Here is a 23,853-nt window from a genome sequence, read left to right on the forward strand (position 1 = left end):
AAGACAAAATATATTTTTTGAGATTTTTTTAAGTATACAATGTGCTTGAACAGGGAGCACATTTTCCAAATTTTTTCTTTTAAGCTTAAATCTAATCAGTGTAATCTTGGCCTGCCCTCCTGACCTCGGCCTCACTGCTTTGTTATTTTCTTCTGCATGTCCTGCAAATCTGCCATATCACTCAAAGATTACTATCCAGAGGCCCGGTCTCACTGTGATGTCTTTTCAAGCTGATTCCTTGCAGAGCGGTGTTGAGCCGCAGTGCAGGCCGATTAGCATCAGAGTTCAGGTAGCATCCCCATCTGCTCCCATATGTGGGTGCCACTGATAAGAGCCTTCAACAGGGTTTGGGCCGCCACCCCTCTGTCACTGAGCTCCCCTGCCCTGGCTCCCATTCTCTTTTACACTCTCAGTGATCCAGAAAGGACCAAGATCCAGACAGACAAGGCACACGCACAGAGACACACATCAGATTACAGCCTATGATTGGTCCCAGGCTGGGCGACCATGTAGTTCTTAGCCAGCCTTCTTTGTTTTCAGGTTTTGCAGAGCTCTGAGGAACACCTTGCAGCAGTTTGTCTGCCCAGTTTAGAGTGTTAAACATTTTTTTATTCTAATCTTTGACATGAATCTGTATTAATTTATAAAAGTTCAGTTGAATTGTTATTCAGACACTGCTCAGTATGTCTCTATTTCATGCCATGCAATACCATGTGCAGTATTTCTTGCTTGAGTTCATTATTATTTCCTGGGAAAGAGATTAGTCTTACTTTTTGGCTGATTAAAGGATGTTTGGGGTTTTCTCTGAATCGTCATGGATCATCAGGCACTTAATCAACTCTGTCAATAAAAGAAAACTCCCTTTTCCTGCAAGGACATGGAGTCGCGCTGATACTGAGAGTGACTGCTGCTTATACCTCTGGAAACAGTATTCATATATGAAGGCATCACATCGCAGTGTTTATGAGAGTCGCCCATTACAATTTACAGTATCACAGGTATTTAAATATAAATCCAACTATGGAGTTGTGTTCTTGAGTAAAGACTTGTGTGCGATTTGTATTGTGGGTTTTCACTCCAGTTGGCACTCTGTTTGTTGTTGGAGCTGATATAAAGCTTCGCGTTGAAGCCGTCATTTTTTACATTTCTATTGTTTACACTTGCTACCACCACTAATGGTATGCTCTGTGACGGGCCTTGCTTATCCTGCTACAGCTGTCGTCCCTTGTGTGGGGTTTAATTTCAGTAATGTGATAGGTCTAGACAAGCCTCCATCCCTGGCTGCTGGCAAATGTGCTCCTTAACTGTAATGTACACTAGTCCCCAAATCTCTATGCCAGCCTCCTGATAATCAATCAGGCGTGGCCTCTCATCCCCAGCAGACTCCCCCTCTCTGGTGGCTTTGATGCCTGGTGCCTCTGCACCTCTTCTCTCCACACCCTGCGTCTGTGAAAGCCTCTGCTGCCAGTCTCACACAACCTCATTAAGGCAGCTCCACGGCCAGAGATGAACATCAGCTGCTGTTGACTCCGCTTCATTGCTTGTATTGTGCAACCCAGCGCAGCACCTTCGCCTGTACCAGGGGATCAGTCAGCGCAGGTGATCGAGAGCTGTTAGCGGATTGATCCTCAGGTTTAATAGGCAGCGGCAGAGCTGCCCTCCAAGAGACGCACAGAGGACTTAGACACTCAGGACACTGATCACAGAGACACACAAGAGACCCACACAGGAGGAGAGACAGAACTGCAAAGCTGAAGAAGTTTACGTTGAGGTTGATTTATGTTTGCTCGTGTGTGTGTGTGTGTGTTTGAAGACATTCATAAAATGTGCTGCAAAGCGACACCTTTTTATCTGGCTGTGTGTGGGAGAGCCCCGTTGTATTGTCAACTGCCACAATATTGTTACTGTTAGCCCCAAATTACCACACTTTTCCCTTTCCCCCCCTCTGCGCCTCTTGGCACTTCCTCCCCCCTGCTCGTACTCTTCCTTTCTGTTTATTTGTGTGTTTGCAGGTGACTCACGTCTTTTGGAAATGTTTCTGTCTGGTTTTAAAATTCTTCATCTTTCACAACTCTCTCCCTCACTCTCAATCTTTTTTTTTCTTCTGCCTCCCTCCTCCATTCTCAAAGCCAAGGGCCTCAAAGCCAGGCCAGGTATGACTATATCTTGGTTGCTGTTATTCTCAGAGGAGCAATGCATGCACTTTTTCCAGAGTCTGGACAAAAAAGGTGGGGGGATGCAAAAAAAGAAAAGAAAAGAGACTCTGATGTGCTTGTTAGGATCACATCCATTTGCCTCAAAGATTACCATTTTTCACAGCATTTTCATGGAGTACAACACTAAACGCTCTCTCTTTTGTCTCGCTCTCCTCCACGGCTTACATCTGTGAAGGTCTGATATTTAGGCTTTGATGCTCCATGTTCGCTCTGGTTGCTGACAATGTCTCTTGTTAAATGACTTCACGCAGCATCACAGTGACAAGTCTTTGAATGCATAGTATCTGTCAGAATATGAAAATCACACTTTGCTTGTGGAATACATCTCTGTGGCATGCAGTTGGTTTGATACGAAGAATGTTTTTATCATTCATACAGAGAGTTAATGATTTCAGGAAAATATCTCATTGGAATTTTTCGGTTCTGTTGTAATTTCATTCAAAGTTGTGATTTTAAACTCTAGACCTGTGTTTGTGGTCTGCTGAGCAGTGAACAGGAAGGTTTATTCTGTGTTCAAAGTTCAAACAGCACCTGAGGCTTTGTTTGATCTCATCACATGAACTTCATCCACTGATGAAATTCACTGAATATCCCAAAAAAGGAGAGGATGAAAGAGCACTGTTATCACATCAGGGTAATTGGTTTAAGAGGTGAATGTAAGGGAGGTCTGAGACCAAGTAGAAACATCACACAAGATATGTTGTTTACCTAAATGTGGTTGGCTGAAATAAAGTGTGTGTGATTTTGTGTGATTGTGTTCCAGCTGGACCTTTTCATCAATGTGACATAATAGATAAAAAAGGTTTGTTTTAAGCATAATCACAATCTTATCTTGTTTTGCCACGAAAGGAAACTGATAAAAGCTGCAGTTTCTCGTTGTTTATGTCCTTCTAGGAAACCTGAAGCCCTATTAAGCATAGTTAGTTTTACTGCTGAAACAAACCAACAAAATTGAGGTCATTACAACCCTTTACAGCAGTGGTATACTTGAAAATGTAACGACATAGGTCTGATGAAATAACGTCTACGCGTCATACAGACATATTTAGTGGTTTATTTAGCCTCCTTTTCTCGCACAGACTGTTTTAAGATGCATGTTGCCTTATATTTTCAAAGTCCAGCGATATCAGTGTGGTAGGAGGAAATACACAATATATTTTCTTTCTCTTATTCTGACAGTATTTACTGTGGTTCAGAAGTTAAAATGCACTGGTTTTGTGATTTAAATAAATTCCATCTATAATGTAGATCTCAATCTTGATAATATACACAACAACATCCAAATAAGTTATTTCTATGAATGCTCTTATCAGTTTTTAATGTTTCAAACAAACTCATTCATTAAATGTTAAACTGCCACTTCATCTTTTATCTCATCTCAATCATTGTGATGAATAGATCGTTGGTTCCATTATTAGCTGCAGTGGAGGCACAAAGGCTGCTTTTATTGTGAAATATAGATACAAGATTTTTGGGAGCCATGACTGATGAAGTTACTGTAAGGGTTGTTGTATCATATAATGTGAATCCTTGTGGGTTGAATTAGAGATTTACAGGCTTTTACTGTTGAGACACAGGATGAGGTTAATGGGATTAGTCTGGGAACACATGGCTGAGAGAGAGGTTCGCAGAGACAAGACACTTTCTAACAGTTGTTAAGAGAAAAGAATCAAGGATTTGTAAACACTCTCTTGCAATGATAATGTTAACCAAATGTATAAAACTATTCAAAAGCTAAAAGAAAGCCATATCTCTGCCTGAGATGGGTTTGGATTCAGTGAATTAGCCAAATCCGGACTTCCCTGATTAGTCAGACAAGTCCAACACTGAAAACTACAACAAAAAAAGCAGTGTGGGTCCAAAAACATGTAGTCTGTTTTCCCTGTATCACCAAGAGACTGTGCAAAACTTTTTTTCTAAAGGCATGTTGTAGAAACCCGCCACATTTATTTAAATTTGTTCCCCCTCTCTTAACAAAGGCTCCACTGTGTGAAAGTTCATATCCCACCGACACTACATATCAGAGCAAAGCAAGTGCCTTTTAGGGAGAACACAGCGTGCTGTCTTTGGGAGTTTATCAGTAGAGCAAGTACATAAACAGAAAACAGGATAAACAAGAACAATCTACGACATGATGGTGCTGCAATTACACCAGGAGTTTTGCTTATATTTATGAGAACATGAGGAAAATCAAAGTGCTGACATTTCTACACTGTGTGAAGTGAGATTGTGTGATGTACTGTGACTGATCTTGTTTGAAGCTTTCTCTGTTTATGCCCTTGTATCTTCCTCAGCATACCGATATACCGATGTGTTGTTACTTTATGTGACTTTTTCTTTTTTTTGTCTCACCAGGTTGAGTTGCGTCTGAAGCCCATCCAGTCTCTGCTTCGCCACCAGAAGCCCCTGGTCTTCGTGCTCAGCTCCCCCCAGCCACTGATCTGGAAGATCAAGACAGAGAACCTGGCCCTGGGCATCGAACGTACCTTTCATGTGAGTCCAGCATTACTAAAAGCCTTTAAGTCCCACTTCCTAAAACTGTGTATTCATTTCCTCACAGGCTAAACCGTACTACCAGTTCAGTAGCCCTCTTCTCTGGGCAAAAATATTTCAAGCCATGTAAATTTGTAAAGGAACACATCAAAACAAGTTCCCATGATAGAAGTTTGATCTGGACAGCACATGGGGTAATTGTTGGGGGGGATTAGACTCTGTATATTCATACATAATGTTAAATCTGTGTACTCTTCTCAGAACTGTACAGATTAACTTTTAATGTTTTATATTGTATGATAATAGATAATAGACAGTAGAATATATTAAATGTAGAATTAAAGCAGTACAAGTTTGAGTCGTATGAATACTTTTTGTTTATGATTAACCTATTTGATTTATTTATGTGCATGCACTGAATCATTATTTGTTTTTCACTATCATTATTTTGAAACACTCAAACAAGTATCACGCCCTCACATCATGATGTACAACGTATTTGAAAGCTGAAATGTGCTTTGTCAGCCTTATTCACACTCCACAACCACAGGTCATATCCCCACTGCTTCACTCCCTCGCCTAAACGGCCCTGTTGATAGTTTGGCAGCTGTTCAGATCATTCAGCCGGTATCCGTAAACCACAAACACCCTAACAACGGGGAATGTGTGGAAGCAAACACCAAACCACAAAAGCTCTGATGAAAAAGGAGTTGATCTCTCCCATCACCCACTGATACATTTGGTGAGATCCTGAAACAGGATAGATTGTCAGTTGGCTTGTAGATAATTTAGATCATAGCGGCTTCTTTTCATTCTCCACAAGGAAGAGCGAAACCAAATTTCATTGCATCAGTGACTACAGTTACATAGACACCAATAATCTGATTATTGACAATATTCTGGATCAAATACGGCTCCAATTATGATGTTTGCATTAGTAGATAGTATATATATATATAATATTCCATTCATAATCCTGTTTACATCTTACAGAGAATAGTCTGATGTCAACATCAGGTTTCTCCCTCACTACCCAAAATGTAACTTCTCTTCCGGCTAGCCTTCTATGGCCATGAGTGGTTATTACAGGACAATGTCATGAGGAGTTTGCTTACATTTACAGATTATTTTGAGTAGGTTACTAAATGCTAAAATGTAAACAATTAAACTTATTAAGGTTAGCATCTATTGAAAGTATGCTAAAATTAGCAAACATTTCTGGCAACATTACTATTAAAAATGCTACTGGTTAAATCTGACTAAGTAAGGCTGTCGCAACAAAACTTCTGAGTGTATTGACATTTTTAACGATACTTTTATTGTCCATGACCTCAGATTTTAATTTGTAAGAGAAAAAACATGAATTTTTTCTTAAACTAAAAGGTAACCATTATTTTGTGTGCTGTAGATTTGTAGGGGAACCTCAGTAGATGGAGCCAGGTCCCCTGGAGAGCCAGCCATATTTAGTAAAGGCACCAGGGGACCACGCTGGGAAACCTCATAAAAAAAAAGGCGAAATGGTCCCCTTCAGTGCTCTTGTTTGGGACCTAGAAGCCTCGGCTGTTGTTGAACTACATTCAATTACTATGAAAACCTATGTCCTTGTCTTTATATAAAACTGTTAAGTCTCTAACCTCCTAGAAATTATCCTTTCAGATGTGTGTTAAGCCTACAGCAATCTGTTAGAAAGCAGTACAGGTACACAAATGGTTTCCAATGTGCGGCTGAGTGTTTTCTTGCTTACTGCTCACATCCTGAAAGCCAATGTGACACGGAGAAGAATACACATTTATTGCAAATTCCTTGTGTTATGCACAGGCACACACACTCACACAGACACACACATGCACAGCACAGGGCTATTTGTTCCAGCCCCCTTGGCATTTAGAACAGACAGAGTATTAATATGTCTCTTCTAGATCTTGTGAAACCTTTTTTGGCTTATCTGACATGGGGCTTTTATCATGCTAACATAAGTACTAATCACCTTTGGATCAGGACTGATTACTCTACACTAAAAATGCATTGTTGGAAGATTGGGTATTTTTTTGTCTTTTTTCATTTAAGAGAAATGTAGGATAAAAGTCCTTCTAAAAACACAACAAAAGCCTTTAAAGAAGTTTTTGAGGTGGATTTCACCAAAAGTCATTTGACAATTTTCATTTGTGTGAGTTGAAAGATCACAGCTTTGATAAAAAAAAAAGCACGAAGCCATATGAGGCTCGGGTGCAAAAAACTCCCTTAAATTGTTATTTCCTGTAGTAATGAGAATGTTCTCATGTCAAGAGAAGCTACGATGCCCTTCATGGAGATGAATGTGCTTCTTGCCTGCTTGTGTTTTCCTAAGCTGTGCTAATGTGTGGCCAAAGAGATGGGTGTTTTCTGCAGAGAGCAGCAGGTCAGCATCACAGTAAATGTCTCCCCTTGTCAGTGGTGGCAGACAGAGAACAGCTGACAACCATCGTTAAAACCAACAATCCAGCCAGAGCCACTACTGGGTGTCTAATGATGGTGGACATCGGTGGTTTTGCAGAGCAGAGACTTTTCAATTCTTAATCACAAATGAACATTTGTTGCTTACTTCTGACAACGATGTCTGTTTTAGAGGAATTTGTAACTTTGGATTAATTTACATGTAGCTGTGCATTATCAACTTTAGATGGCCATGTCGAAGTTTCTTATACAATATTTACAAAAGCCTTATACTTAAATAAATATCAAGTTATTTGTGTAACCTATACTTAGGAAACAACTTATATCTCGCTTTGAATTATTACTTAATTCTTGTAATGTCAGGAAGTTTTCACGTCACAGTTGTCACATCAACTCTCTGATTGGATGTTATTAAAAAAACATCTAATGTTTTCTGTATAAGCTTTCTGTGTTTGTTGTCCAGTTCCTCAAGTGGGTCGAGGACAGATAGAGGGATTCTTAACAGTCAAGAAGGAGGCCCCTGCCGTCTCTATGTTGTCTACAGGGGCCCCTGCTGAATTGGGTGTTGAGTATGTTGGTGTTTGAGTGACAGCACTAAGTTCTCTGGCAACAGAAAGCTGTTGATATCTTATCCATTAGCCGGACAGTACACTGTCACATAATCCAGAGGAGTCCCAGACGCCGCTCCTCTTCTCAGGTTCTCTCCACAGTGACACAACACTTAACGTGCCGCAGAACTCAAACAACACCCAGAATCCTCGCCATCGTCAGACTTTTATTTGTTAACTGTCAACATCCACTACATTCATAACACTTAAATAAATTGCAAACTATGCTGTCAAAGCTTTGTGTTCACAGAGATATCAGTGGCAGACTTATGACCTGAAAATCAGAGTCATTTTCTATGACAACAATTGATCCTGCAAGATTGGAGAATACATGACAGTGGATGTAATGTTTTACTGCACCTGATAACCCACAAAGTCATGTATTGTAGTTAGTTAATGATGTGTATCTTAGTAAGTAATGCCATGTATGGTAAGCTGGACTCGCTACCAATCAAAGCTTACACTAGAACAAACATATTTAATGTATAACTTACATAATCTTGTTTAATGTTATCTAATGGCTTTCAAAAGGCACAAAATAGGACACCACCCTCCAAACTCTTAAAGTGCTGAGTGTCTTTGTTTCTTCAGCCGTGTGTAGAACCGCTCCAGCATGTGGTGAAATCTGAAGCTCGGCAGGCCTGCCGTACCTAGTTATGGTTGTTATGTTATGATTGGATAATCGCTTTGGGGAGGGCTTTACCAAAACAGTGAATTAAATTAAAAGCTTGCATCAGCCACAAGAGTATACATGTATCGTGTCCACCGATGAAGAATCAAGAGGGACTGGTTTGGGCTCACTGCTTCAAAACAGAAACCCGTTGCCACGCCAGACCTCCCTCACTCTGCCCTTCCATTGGAGAGGCTCTTTCCTAGGGCTAATTGGACTCTGCATCAGGCCTGCCAGTCCTTGTTTCCTGGTCCCAGCACTCACAGTCCCGTGGACACAGATGGGCTGGTTGGACGAGCTTCAGAGACGTCGCGCACACTGTTGCTGTTGGCCACTCGACCCTGTCGGCTTTTAGAAAGCCAGAATCCAGACTTTTGTTGTAAAACATGCTCTCTGCAGTACACGCTGTCAATCGGCAGCAGGCAGGAATCACCAAGGGTCTAAAATGTCGTGAAATATGAACATTGAAATCAGGCCAAATTTTATTTTACCAAGGGACACAAGAATTGCAAGTGAGACACATGTGCAGAGTGTGCTGTGTTGACTTTGTGGCCAAATGTATATATTTCTTTTGGGAGGTTTGTGGGAGAAGGGTTGCGTTGCATCTCTGTTTGAAAGTCTTGCTCCGCAGCGAATGTTTTATGACTCTTGATGGAACAACTGTAAAGTTTTGCTGTTGGCCCTGAGCGGCCTACTGTTTGTTTGCCAAGCGTTGCCTTTTCACTCTTTCATTAGTTGAAGGTTCGTAGTACGAGTCAATTTTGCTCTCTCACACACATAAGCACTCTCCTCAGTGTAATTGTTAATGGAAAACAGGGGAAGCCACGATGGTTTTTAGTCGGAGACAGAAATGGCAGAGGAGCGCTCCAGAGTGGCGCTGAGACATATGGTATTGTTTTGTCCACAACAGAGCCTGCCAGTTCGGAGGAACACATGCACGTCTGCAGCGAGCAGCATGATTAGCTCCCTGTATCTCATCAAGAGAGGGGAGCTCAAATCAGCCAAAAGAGCATCACCAGAGAGCTATTGCGTGGTCACATTATCTATCAACCTTTTCTCCCCTTTCCATCCCTCCTCCTCTGTTTGCAACACCTCTTCATTTCCAAACAGCCATTTGGGATTGTCCAGGCTCAGGGTGTTGCTTAGTGAGAACGCAATGGAGGATAACAGCTCAGTGATAATTGATCTCAAACATTTGGCATGCCTTCTCCTTTTTACTTCACATATGGCCATAATATGCTGAGGCGTATAGGCAAGAAGATCACGGAATATTCTGTTCAGTGTTCATCGGCCCTGCAGGATGATCAGTACTGGCAGATTATCGAAGCAGATGAAAGAGAAGAGTGTTATGTCATAATGCAAACTGCATTAGAATTTAACTTAAAGCATGTATGATACTGAACCGACACACGTCATTGAAGTGTCCATGCTGAAGCAACATACCTGACTGCAAATACCATTACAAACAGGAGTGCATGAGTTTCTACCATTACCCACAGGAAGAGCACGAGTCTCAGTCCCCATGGTATGAAGCAAACTTCTCCTCTACATTCTTTGTTTGATCTCACCTGCCAAGTCTGAGGAATTCTTCTTAAAGTCCAGGTAATATCCAGTTTTCAAGTATTTCAACTTCAGAAGAGCATTACAAGCCCCATCGAGAACAAGTTTGTTGGAAATAACAGCAACAGAACACTTAATAGGAGATGAGCTATACTGTCAGATAGTGAGGATAATATTTACTTGAAGGCTGCTTCAGATGTTTTAGAAATTTATAGGTAGATATTTTAAGAAACAAATCACGCTCTGGTTTATAAAATCAATAACATAAGATTTTCATGACCGCAGTAGTTTTCTTTCAAATTGTAAGAAGGCTTAGCTGATTTATGTGAGTGCATTAGTAACAAAGGTATCAGCCCTTAGTGACAGTTTATGTTAATAGTATGCAGTATAATATTTTAAGATGTTGAGAGAGAGAGAGAGAGAGAGAGAGAGAGAGAGAGAGAGAGAGAGAGAGAGAGAGACTTAGTTAAAGCCCACAGTGGGTCCCTCGCTTCCCTCTTTCAAATTCCTGAGGTTTTTCGGTGCTCTGGAAGGCCTGGAGCTAATTTGACTTTCAGTCTTTCCCCTCTAATTCTTTGCGACTAATTACAGTCATATTCCCGCAATTAAACTGATAAACTCTGCTGAGCTTGGCAAGGGAATAGCGAAGCAAACCCCAACCCCTACTCATCGCCCGAAGCCACCACTTCTCCCCTCTTCGCTGTCTCTCCCTCACTGTGTTCCTCCTTATCATAGTAAACACACTAAAAATAAAAATCAACGTGAGTTCTTCGATAGAGTCCGTCTCCGCGGCCGCAGTATTTACTGCCTCTGGTGACAATGCCAGGAACATCCTCAGGAGCGTTCCAGAGGTCAGACAGCCAGATGTTGTGCATGAGGGAAATTTGAATAGTTATGTCTGAAATACCTCAACACCCCAAAGGGATGTTATTCTATTACCGCTAAAGCATGATTGCAATTTAGCTTCAGAACATCATCACAAAGACATGATCTCACGTATTCTCTTGGATTAAAGTGAATTTAATGTTTTAATTGGGCCTGCCAGCAATGTCTCCGCACATACACACAGATAGGATACCTTGGGAGAAAGAAAACAAGCAGGGAAATAAAATGAGGTAGGCTGTCTAGACTGTGCGCTTGGACTCGTACGGTTGTTCGGGAGGTTTTCAGCACATGTGAATGTTTATCTGACTGAAATGAAGCATATGGGCAGAGCTCCACTAAGTGCCAGAGGTGGTCCCTCCTACGACTTTGACAGTTTCCCTCCATGTCAAACTCAAATCAGCGCTTCTCTACGCTCCATATAGTTCAGACTTCTTCCTGATTTTTTTTTTTTTTATGACCACCAATACGAGCTCTGAGATCAGCGGATGGAGCCCCACTGGTTACTCCCAGGTCACACCTCGTCACCATGGATGACTGAGCTTTTGCTATTAGAGCTCCCAAATAATGGAACTCTAGACAGACCTAAGTCTCAAATAGAGACCAACTGATTAATTGATTGGCGAAAATATACAGAAGAAATTTGGATTTATATTTTTGGCATCTTAAGTAGAAAAATATATATGAATACAAACATATTATCTGTTTAATTGTTCAATTCTTGTATTGCTCATGTTCTTTTGTCTTATTCTCATTTTATCTCCATGTGTGGTGTTATTTATTCATGTGTACTTTGTAACATTGATAAGAATAGTGCTTTATGAATAAAGTATATTGGCAGTGTGTCTGTCTGTCAGCTCCTGTGGCCATTTTGAAGCAGATGTGCACATATGCAATGACTCACTGCGGCGCAGCACCCTGTGTAAACACTGGAAACAAGACACCTTATTGTGAAGGGAAACGTGTGTAAAAATACGCAGTGCATATTTGTAGAGGCTTTCAAATAATGGGTGGGATGGAGTGCTCTGCCTGCAGGTTGGTCATTTCACTGTCTGAATTTTGCTTGTCTTAAACAAGGATGAATGTTGATGAGATAAAATTGATGTGCACTTTAAAAGTAGCACTAAATATAGATTGAGTGAAGGCAGATAATGCCTATATTCCCTCTTTAATGTGTTTTAATTCAGTAGAAAACTGAATAGGATGCTGGGCCTCATTAACACTGAATTGACAAAAGAAAACATACAGTGATCTCTCCAGTATTTTGACATGTACAATCGTATTGCATGGAGCTGAGATAAGAGCTTATCACAGCTGCTCCTTTATCCTCTAACTCTCTCGTCTTTTTCTCCTCCTCAAGGTATCGGAAGGCTCAGAGGTCCACTTTCAGCCAGGAAACTTCTCGCTCACCTGCCAGATCCACAAGGAGACACTTCCCCATGGCAATGAGCACCTCCTCAGCTGGGCCCAGAAGAACTACAGGGCAGTCACCTCTTTCTCTGAGCTCAGGATGACTCAAGATATCTACATCAAAGTTGGAGAAGGTGTGTGTGCTGCTAGATTCTTAAAATTCCCAAACATAGCTCTGGGCCCCCAAGCCAACACCTCCCCATTCCCCTTCAGCTCCCATAACTTCACTTGGCTTTTGTGTTGCAGCTCTGCCTCCAGGTTTACATGCACTAAATGTGCTAAAAGAATTTATTTCTCTCAACAGGCTATTTAACAGGCTTTCTGTGGTGTTTCTGAGTCGCGGCTGCTTGTAGCCTTAAGACCCCAGGAGAGTAAAGAATGTGCAGGGATCATGTATTTGAGGATTTCGACTGAATGACAGATCATTCCATGCAGTATACAGTAATTACAAATTTCAAATGTAAACACAAAACCCTGGCTCTCTAGAGCTGAAACAATATATTAATTGATTAGTGGATGGACAGAAAATAAAGCAATAAACCAATGAACCAGAATTTGAACTCAGCATAGTTGGTTGCTGACTCTGCCAATAACACTGTAAAATCAGGTTTAGAAAGATAATAACAAATTAAATATTCATTGCCAAACAGAATTTCAAATATAAATAGTATCAAAACCAGTGTTAGATTTAAAGAAAATCATAAGGTGAAACTTTGGATGGTGGAATTTAATTTAATTGCCTCTTGTGCACAGTTTTGTCTGACTGTGTTGACACGCACCCTTGTATCCTGTTTATTATCAGGTTGTGGAAGTTTCACATTTTAGTGTTAAAGCATATAAAGGTCTTATCAGTGTCCTGCATAAGCCCTTGTCGAGAAATGCGAGTTGACTTGAGTACCTCCTTAAGTAACACAGATACTAGTCTATATATTAACTACCTGTGCATAGTAAATTTATCATTTTAAATTTAAACAACACAGCGACCTGAGCTAACATGGTTATGAATGCTAATTGTAGTAATCATGTGTACGGGGAATAACTAGATTTCTTACTATTAGATGTCAACTCCATAAGTCAAATGTGATCAAAACAGCGAAAACCCTCATGACCAGGATACCCCTGTGCATGTAAACAGTAACTGAGTTGAGAAGTAACAATTTTATTTTTAACAGTGAAATTAGAACAAATTTAATGTAATGTCTTCTTGTGGCGGGAACACATAACAGACGTCAGTGGAAAAGCAACAGAGGTCAGCAGGAGATAAATCTCTTCTATAAAGATAGGGGGAAAAAGGAGGAATTAGACGTCTGAAGGGAAGAAGCACAGGGGGATTGTCAGGGGAGATGAGGATTGATTCTCACAGACGTATGAGCTATGGACTTGACCATTCTTTATTCTCTACTGGCCTGGTCCACACGGTGAACAGACAACATGTCCAGACTTCACAATACACAAGCTCTCACAAAAAGGCATGTTTTTAATGAGCATCTTTCACGACATGGAAATTAGGCACAGCTCATGTCTGGAGAGACGCGATGGCTCCACTCCTCCTGGTGATAGGTTCTCTCTCTGTGTTGTTGGTTGCTGTTTAGAGCAGAGTGGTTGCTCAGCCTTCAAGCTTTTGGCTCATGTCATTAGGGGGCTGTGGTTTTGGCAAAAGCCCAGAGTGCCATGATGTTTACTTCAAGCAAGTAGCTGTAGATTTCCACTGCTTCATATCTTCAATAGCATTTTCATGAAGATGGACGCACTCTCACTTTGCTTCCTACCCAGCGCTGCACTCCAGGTCTCTCCTGTTCCGGAGAGGAAGGTGCCAACCTTCAGTTTACACTTTGTCCAAGGCTCTGCTTGCCAAATAAGGAAGCATCTGTCTTGTGCTTTCTACGAGTGCTGAGAAGGAGCTTAACTTTTCTTGTTCTGAAGGTACTTACATTTTTGAAAAGTGGAGGAAAAAACACTAGAGGCTTTGATGAAATGTTGTTGTCCTGTCATTGTTGAGGTAGTCTGATAAATCAGGATTAGTTTTCCCATGTGAAATAAAAAGAGGAATATTCCTGTTGATAGGAAGTGAGTCATGCCAACACCTCATCCAGGAAAGAAAATAAAAAAAGGCGGAGGAGAGACAATTGGAATACTGGTTGCAGGGTTGCAGAGAAGCTGTACTCCAGCTTGAACGGAACTACTCCAGAGTCTTATAGCCGCTTAAACTTAGAAGTTTGTAAAGGCTGCTGGCCCTGTTTTAGTTTGAAAACTCCGGTTCTGTGTATAGGTCTGGATGGGCAGAAACTGAGATGTTTGGAGACAATAATGAAGAACTGTTCAAGAAACTGTTTACATTCAAAGGAGATTAGCTATTATTCGAGCAATCTGTATAGGCCCTCACAGCCCCAATGAGCATGATGTGCGTTTTCAGTCGTTTTAGTATGGATATGGATTAAACTGATACAGAGCTAAAATGCTTGAGTGGACAGAAAATGTAGTCCTATGGGTGTATCCCTAGTGTCTGCATGCAGGACACTGAAGCCCTCCCAGAAGCAGGGGGTGCTGACCTTGGACCCTGACTCCCTCTGTGCTAGAGGGGCAACAACAATCCATTCATCTCCACTCTTGGGAGGCCAAAATAGCCTCACAGAACCCCCACTACTAACACAAACATCTCTCGACTTTCAGACCCAGTGTTTTCTGACACCTGCAAGATTGATACCAAGTTCCTGTCTCTGAACTACCTGGGCGGCTACGTCGAGCCACAGCCTTCAAAGGGCTGCGTGCTGTCTGGCCTCGACAAAGACCAAGAGGTCCACATCATCGAGCTGCAAGCCCCCAACTCCAGCAGGTGAGCAGCAAAAGCAGCGGAGGCCAAGAATGCAGGTTATCAGAGTTTTTTTGTTTGGTTAAAAATGCTCCTAATTTCCAGTGGATTTTTTTTGGGTGGAGGAGGTGGGAGATTGGGGGGACTTAAACTTAGTGGTGTTCGTTTGAGGAAAATATTTCAATATTTACTCTCAGAGTCCAGGTTTCAGATAATCTCCTCACTCCCCTGCAGAGCGATTATTCTGTACACCCCGAAAGACCAGAAAATCCTAGAGGGAATGTGTTGGTAGCTGAATCTCACTCCAGTGGTATCTGGTCTGTCGTCCATATGTCTGCTCTTTTTGTTTTTCTGGGAACTCATCCAGCTTTTTAATTAGTTGGCCAGACACAGAAGGTACGACAACACTACCCAACCATCCAAAGATTCCTTTTTCCCTCTCTCCCTCTCTGCAGTGCTTTCCAGGTGGATGTCATTGTGGATCTAAGGCCTTTGGAGGAAGATGCCCCCCTGCATCGCAACGTAGTCTTGTTGCTCAAGTGCGCTAAGTCTGTCAACTGGGTCATCAAAAGCCACCGTGTGACGGGCAAACTGGAGATTGTGGTAAGCGAGCACCATCACAACACACAAAAGCTTTCCCCCCAGAGATGCCTGTTTTTTGCCTTCATTGGCTTTCGCCGCTGAGATTTGATTCAGTCTTGTCACACATCACCGGGGCTTACAAGTCCTGTCACGGACTGAGATGTCATCACTTTGCACCACTGACCCACAGAATTTCTCACACCAGAATGTGTGGCGAATTGGCGCCTGGTCCCAGCTGCACGAGGGGGTGGGGGATAACAGGTTATAGGAGGAACTGTGAAAATGTCATCGCGGCAGCTCCAGGGATTGACATCGCATTCAGAGAGCCAGGGGCAGGATCGGTGGGGCCAAGGCTACTAAAGCAATTCAGCTGCACATAAAGTCTTCCCATCATTCATGACGTGAATCACGAGCGTGATTGCTTTAGGCATTCTGTTAAGCTGCGAGCTGTTAGGACCTGCTTGCCACACACAGAAGATAAACCCTAGTTAATTACTATTATATATCAGTGTGACCTTCACTAAGAAAAATGGTTTCATACATATCAACACTGAGCATGAGTATACAGTTTTGATATTAAATCTTCATTAATGTTACCCAGGTCCCTCAGGACCCACAGAAACTATATGAATATGACACCAGTGTACATTTAGGAAGAATAGTTGAACCGTAGTTCATGCTGATAGGCAGCTGGCGGCTGTCCAACAACTGAAATTGTTTCAGGGATGAAATTTAAAACCCAAGCACTTGAACCAAAAATTCTGTGCTGTAAAAACGGAAATAACCCAGTTTTCTATGTTTCCCAGAACATTTCACTTGTGCTGAGTCTAGTGACTTGTGTTTACTCTATGGCTGACCCGTGCTCTTGTGCGAGCCCCTCTGCTCCGTTAGACCTGTACTGATTTCAGCCGAGGTGTGCGGGAGGTTCTGTGTTTCCTCAGTGTGTAATGCTGATACTCCAGTGGGGCAGCTGTAACCATGATGCAGCGCTTTTGCCAGCGTGTTTGTTCAGCTGCCTGATCACTGCTGTACAGTAAGTCAGTCAGGTTGTTTGAGTGTAATGTAAGCTCTATGCCTGTGAAATGTACAGAGCAGCACACATGGATAGCAAAGTTTCTGATGGAGGGGCATTACAGAAACTGTATATGTTTTCTTATAAGCACAGAACACAAGGTCCTTGTATAACAATACAACAGCTTAGGTCAAGAATCTAAATAACTCTCCTGTGTACATTCTAGATTTATTAAATAAAATACAGCACACAATAATCAAGTCAGTCACTAATTTGCACATTAAACATACAATTAACAATAGATTATCATCGTTAGTTAATCAACTGATTAATAACTTGTCATAAAATGAAGAGGTTTCCAAAGCTGAAGGTGAGCAGTGTCCTTTGGCACTGGTTCTAAAGATGCCAATATAGGTCAGTTTGTGAGCAATGTCAAAGCTCATTGGCTATTGCTTGATGACAAATTGGCCTCTGGCAGCAACAGACAATATTTTGGGGCTTCCGGTTTAGAAATAGCGAATATCCTGATCAAGACTCAGTCTTCCGTCGCCCACACAAGTTGAAAGTTTCTCCACACAAAACATTGATAGGGAAACTTTTTGTAGAGACAACATTTCTATTAAACACAAATGGAAACCAGAAGTTTTCCCGCCCTAAAATGGTTCCTCACCTACTGATTCTGCATATTCACGTTACATGCTGAATCTGTTTATAGAGATTAGTTTCTGAGTGGATTTCTTCAGATCCTGCTTGCACTGAATTGTAATAAGTTGGTGATCATCAGCCTTGTTGGCTAATCCCACCAACATTTCAATCAATCAATCAAATTTATTTGTATGGCCCATATTCACAAATCACAATTTGTTTCAGGGCTTAACAAATGGGGGGAAAAAAATTGAAACCTCAGAGAGAGCAACATGCGAGGGATCATGCGAGGGATGTGCAATAGATACCGCATGTGTTACTGAACACATAAAATAACACATCAGTATTTACAACACTGATAAGAAGAAAGTTGTTTTATTATAGTTTTAATTAAAAGCAAAATATACATTTTATTTCATATTTGTCTGATAGAGATGAAGGGAGCAGCGATGATAATTGAAATGTATGAGTGATTGCCAGTAATGGTAGTGTAGGTGAGTCATATTGTGTATCAAGCAATCTTGTTGTAATCATAGTCCACTATCAGCTGCCACCACCATCATGATCCACAATTTCTACGATCACCATTACAGTCCACTATCACATTCATGTATATAGCTGTTCTATATTCACTGTGAAAGAGTAAATGTTAGCATGCTAATATGCTTAATAGAAATTGTGAACATGTAGCAATGAAAAGAATTAATAGAAAATCATAGACCATAATGCCAAGGACATGCTGAGAGGATTGACTATGACAGGTTATTGTTTGGCTCAAGTACATTTATTATTTCAATGAGTAATTTTAATGCTACAACCTTAACTACAAATCTTCCAATATGTTTTTTTATGCTGTAATGTGTACTATATTCAATTTTGCAATGTATGAAATATAAACATTTTCATGAGACGCTAAAACAACAGGTGAATATGTGTTTAAATGGTCTCCTATTCATTTGAACACTGTTGTGATAACTACACAACAAGACTCCACCAGCGGAATCTGCTAAAGAAACAAGTACTGGCAAGTGCTGCTCTGCATTTCTTCTTTGTCAAATGTTTGAGATTGTCAGTCTAAACATGAGGCCATTTAGTCGTTCCAAAATATGCTGACCCGATGACTTTTACGTGACAGCAGGATACTCTGCTGTTGCAGTGAGTGTTTGCGAAACCGCCAGCTATCCGTGTGATATGACCAGTGTTGCCATAGTTACTTTGAAAAAGTAACTTAGTTATTTTACAAGTTACTTGATTTTAAAAGTAACTAAGTTAGATTACAAGTTACTTGATTTTAAAAGTAACTAAGTTAGATTAAAAGTTACTTTATTAGTTACATTCAGCAGCTGCCGACAACACCCCCGCCGCCTCAACATAAAAATGACAACCGGTTTGGCCAACACTAACTTTATTAGACACCGCCGGAGGCCCCCCCCCCCCCCCCCCCGCGCGAACGGAGGGTTCCCCTAACGGGCGCTGTAGCTGAGGTGATCCGCGAGAAGAGCCCGACACACGTCCAGAGTCGCTGTCGCCGACCGTCGTACCCGGTCCCCTCCAACCGGTCCCCGCCTTCCGCAGCGCCGACGGACACCGCCCCGCGGCATACTATAAGGAAAGCCCCCGCACCGCGGACGAGTACCTCCCCCCCTAAAAAAACGTCGAGGAGTGCCGCACACCGAGCCTCCGGCGGCGTGGTGAGGAGGGCGACGGGGCGACTGCTCCCCCAGCCGCAGGACGTGCCCAGCGGGCTAACCACAAATACCGAAATAGTAACGCAAGGTGACTTGGACAAGTAACTTTAATCTGATTACTGGTTTGGAAATAGTAACGCGTTAGATTACTCGTTACTGAAAAAAGCGGTCAGATTAGAGTAACGCGTTACTAAGTAGCGCGTTACCGGCATCACTGGATATGACAGCCTCGTAAAAAGTGAAGCCCCACTTCTCTCAGAATCTGGGTTTTCCTCTGCTTTGCACGAGTCATTTAAAAGAGTGGGAAATGTTCTGTGAGAAAGAGTCAGCTTTCTCTCACACAGGGAGAAAGCAACCGAGCGTGTGCAACAGGTCAGGATACACATTTTAGGAGCAAACTAACATGTTGGCTCCTCTGCATCGATCAAGCTGCGACACGCCCTTTCCCTCGCACTCATACACATGAGTCACAGTTACCACTTATATACGTGCAGGGCTGGACTTGAAGTTGAAAATCTGTAACAATTCCTGAAGAGTAAATCATGTCTTTTGTATCTGAAGATCTGTAAAAAAGTGCTCTTAAATCTATGCTCTTTAATAAGAAATATGCAAGAAGATACATTTTTGTATATCTCTGCTTTTTCATCCTCAGGCCTCTGATACCGTGAGTGTGAGCTCCACCACAGAGAGAGAAATGCAAGTGTTAAAATCCCCCAAGCAGCAATTGCCAACAGGATCACAAGCCTTGATCAAGTGGGCAGAGGACCGTGGTGGTCCAGTCACGTCTTACACCAGCACTCCTGTAGCTAACCACTTCAGTATCAGACTAAGAGAGCCAGGTAAATAGGAAAAAAGCTGTTTAGATTGTACTTCTTCAGAAATAGTAATATTGTGTTAAATAAAAAATAAAAAATTTGCTTAATGCTTAATGCTTTTTCTGACTCCTATTGCACATTTCTATGTCATCGCAGATAAGCTAGGGTGATATTGTGGAATGGTTTTATAGTCGTCGCCCTGTGTAATTTCCCTGCCTGTAAAATCAGTCTCACGAGGCCATAAACATGTGTGACTTCCAGATGTGGTGGATCCTCTGGAGAGCATGTTTACCCCAGAGCTCCCCTTCCTGCGCGACTCCAGTCCTTATCCAGGAGCAGGAGTTGCTTCACGACGCTCAGGTCTGCCCTACCTGCAGCTTCCCTCCATCCTCGACGATCGGCCCTGGGAGAACAGCGAGCCAGAGGAGCATCAGGGCGTCCTGAGTGTTGGCCATATTGTGCAGTGCGAGGACACAAGGATGGTGGTCAGCATTGACAAAGAGAGTCTGCAAGTGAGTGGACAGCAGTGACGTTATTCACCACAGATCCTGTCTATGAGCATACACAGCTAAAACTAATGATTGTTTTTGATAATGATTAATACTTTAGTTTAATAAGATTATGTCATAAAACAAAATACTATGGCGCACCTTTTCAATATTACACAAATTAAGAAACATAAAAATCTGTTGAAATCGGAAGCTGGAAACTATTTGAACTTACTCAGTATTGCATCAAATTAATTATATTATTTACCAGCTAAAAGTCAAGTAATTGACACAGAACAAGTTTTTATCGAATGAAACAGTGAGGAGCAAGCAGATCTAAACGTTTGTAAATCTCTAGGAAGGATTTATATTGATTTGTTAATGTTAAGGGGAATGATAGTTGGTGCAGGCATCTGTAACTTTTTTATTATTGTATATTACTGTGATCATTCAGTGTAACAATAGCAAACTGTAGTATTCGTTTTAACACACAGATCTAAGGGTCACTTGTGGTTTAATCAAAATAAGTAGATTTAGTTTGTGTTCCTGGCTCATGCTGGCTAACACTGAAGCAAGTAGGACTGGTCCCGACACTTGGCATCTGTTCATGGGGACAGCTCAGTCAGCCCACATCACAGAATGGAAACTGGCATAGACTGTAATTAGGGGAAGCTGGGGCTGGAGCGAGACCACCTTGTGGGATTTGTTTATTCCTGGGAACTTAAAGTTTCACACAACCGCTCAAGTGTTTTTTTTACTATTCTTAAAGTGAGTTAATAAAGGATTTATTTTTTAGATCTTCATCCAGTATTACCCTTTTTTTTATGTTTCCACAGGCGAACGGATTTCTTCATGCCAACCTCACGCTGCTAGACCCAAATTGCAAAGCTACAGTCAATGCCACCCACTACACGCTGGAAACTCCTCTGACAGGCTGTGAGACCACCGTATTTCCCATTCAGGGAAGCCCTACAGCCCTCCACTTCAACTCTGTGAGTAAAATACCTGGTATCGCATTGTAGTTTTAAACAAACAACTAAAAAAATAAACCTGTGATTATTACATCAAACCAAAGAATGTATTTTTAAAGTGTCTCATTAAAAGAGAGAGAGAGACAACTAACGCTAGTTCAACTGCGTCACTGAGCAATGGGGTACAAACACCACATCGAAATACAAGGACTCAGAATGTATTCAAATAACCACACAAATACAAGTACCTCATAGGAGTGTTCACGTTAGCAAGCAGGGCTAACTAGCTCCACTTTTCAACAGATAACGCCTGTACCCAGAAAAGCTAGTTAGCCTCACATCCTCGCTATGTGAGTTTCTTCACAAAGTGAGGAAAGCACCATCCTTTTCAGCTGCACAGGACTACGATGTTCACAACAGACTTTCCCTGCGTGTCTTCAAATGTCCTCAGACGTCAGTCAGCTTCTCAAAATGGGAAATGGCCACTCGGATATCTCAACCCTGTTTCCACAAATATGTCCATAAGCAGTTTTATCCTCTTTTGTGGATGAGTGGAAAATAGAGCAGAGATGCTACAGCTCCAGTGTCATGTTTTATACAGCCTTTAAATGAAAGGAAAGAAGTGAGAGGAAAAAGGAAAAGTGAGGGATCAATTTCCTTTTCGACTTTTAATGTCACAGTAACCACTTGATCCTGGGATTCAATATTCATATGTGACATCCCCGGTTAACTTCATTATTATGGAACGCATTCATACAGCGGGTTTGTCCTAACAAGCAGAGATGAATCACTTCCTACCCGGCCTTGTGAAATCCTTTGTGGGGGGAAATTTGGAGGAACACGTATTCAGTCAAAAGCAGAGTGAAATGCAGGGCACATGTCCAAGGTCATCCTTTGTGTTTGCACTTGGATGCAGGGATAACCTCTGATCTCTGGTCAAAAGAGATTCATTTTCTTTGTCCAAGTCCCCACACATCATAGATAATCTGCTTTGGCTGCTCTCTCTCCTGTTGTTTTCACTCAGCGGTGGCACCAACAGCAGATCAGCTAACAAAACAACACTGTTAGCGTCATTGAAATGTTCCTCTTACCTCATTAAATCAAAATCTTCCCAAAGCTGAGAGTCCTAACCACAGACTCTGACATGCCTCTGCTCTGCTGAGGAATCAAAAGTGTGTTTTGTGTGTTTGACCAGTGCTAGTCCCAGTGCTGAAGCCACGGGACATTACCACATGTTAGACCCAACTCATTGGTTACTGAATATTTTGGCAATCCCTCTCGTAGATTCAAATCTCTGCCTGAATTAAGCAATACTATACTTGCAACAGGATCTGATTGGGACAAAAAAATCTGGAAATGATTTTTGTGAGTTATTCTTTCACTCACTCTGCTGTGCCTTGTGTTTTGTGAGTAACCGTCTCCTGTGTGGATCGCAGGTCTTGATAAGTCATGCTGAGAACAAGGATGGGAGTGGTCGACCGCTGGATTTTGGGGATCTGGAATCCGGAGACGTGCTGTTCCCGAGGGACCCGGTTGAGTTGGAGAGGACGATCAGTGAGCCACCACAGCAACAGTCTGTCATCGAGGTAAGAAAGTGGACTTATTATTGTGGTTCTCTCTCTGTGCGAGCTGCACTTAATCGCAGGGTTAAAGTTGTCTACTAACAACTGATCATCTACATCTCAATGTAAAACATGCTGAGTTGGAAGAGACTGTTACCCAGAGTCCCTTGGTGCTTGTAAAATAAAGAAACTGGCTCCTGAAATCTCTCTTTCTCTTTCCATGATGGCTTTTTCGTGAACTTGAGCTGACATTTTCCAATTTGAAGTTTCTCAACATTCATCTCTCTCCTGACTTATTTTCCTTTGTCTCATCCTTTCCTATTCTCCAGCTTTTTCACCTCGTTTATACAGTATCTCTTGGGTTCTTTGCGTAATTTCTGGTTCGTCTTGATGTGGCTTTATTGAGACACAGTCATGTAGGGTTAGGGTCCTCTGCGATGGAATCTGATGTCAGAGCCCTGCTGATATTTGTGTTGGCTTTGTCTTACTCCCCTCCTAGTTCAACTGCACATACAGAAAGAACCAGGGAACCTCTGATACACTTCCCAGGATTGTACCGGGACCGTCCAGGCAGCCGGTCAACAACATGACGTTCACTATGGAGGTGTACAACACGCTGTCGACTAACAACCCCTCGCGCCAGGCCTTCTTCCCGGTTTCACCAAATCAATCAGTCTTTGTGGAGGTAAGCCTTACATCTCCTATATATTAATCCTTATTTCAGCACCATGTGTTTTCAGCTTAATTCCGTGTTTTCTTATGTAACTTGTGTTTTTGTATCAAAATTGAAACTTTCATAAGAGCAGAGGAAACTCAGCTTTGTTTGCTCTGTCTGGGATTTTAGCTCTTCCTGCTTTGATCTCGTGGTGTGGCATCCACAATGTCAATTTGTGTTTTGTCTGGTTGGGGCCACAAAGCTAACACTCACTTTCACCCCCGAAGGCATTATTGTATCTCCCTTTTTATATGTGTTTGTCTGGCTCAAAATCCTTGTTTTCGCATCAGTAAT

General features: G+C 41.8%; 1 protein-coding gene across 2 annotated transcripts in view; it reads left to right on the top strand.

Moving 5' to 3' along the window:
• tgfbr3 (transforming growth factor, beta receptor III) overlaps positions 1-23,853 on the top strand; it is a 69,154-nt gene that overhangs the window by 30,707 nt on the left and 14,594 nt on the right. For both annotated transcript variants that reach the window (XM_053429851.1, XM_053429852.1), the window contains exons 4-12: positions 4,572-4,709; positions 12,223-12,406; positions 14,943-15,105; positions 15,537-15,684; positions 19,661-19,847; positions 20,085-20,335; positions 21,148-21,303; positions 22,719-22,868; positions 23,344-23,529. In XM_053429851.1, the coding sequence (XP_053285826.1) occupies positions 4,572-4,709; positions 12,223-12,406; positions 14,943-15,105; positions 15,537-15,684; positions 19,661-19,847; positions 20,085-20,335; positions 21,148-21,303; positions 22,719-22,868; positions 23,344-23,529 (1,563 nt within the window). The remainder of the gene's footprint in view (positions 1-4,571; positions 4,710-12,222; positions 12,407-14,942; positions 15,106-15,536; positions 15,685-19,660; positions 19,848-20,084; positions 20,336-21,147; positions 21,304-22,718; positions 22,869-23,343; positions 23,530-23,853) is intronic.

Source organism: Pleuronectes platessa, chromosome 9, assembly GCF_947347685.1.
Source record: "Pleuronectes platessa chromosome 9, fPlePla1.1, whole genome shotgun sequence".
Taxonomy (NCBI): Eukaryota; Metazoa; Chordata; class Actinopteri; order Pleuronectiformes; family Pleuronectidae; genus Pleuronectes; species Pleuronectes platessa.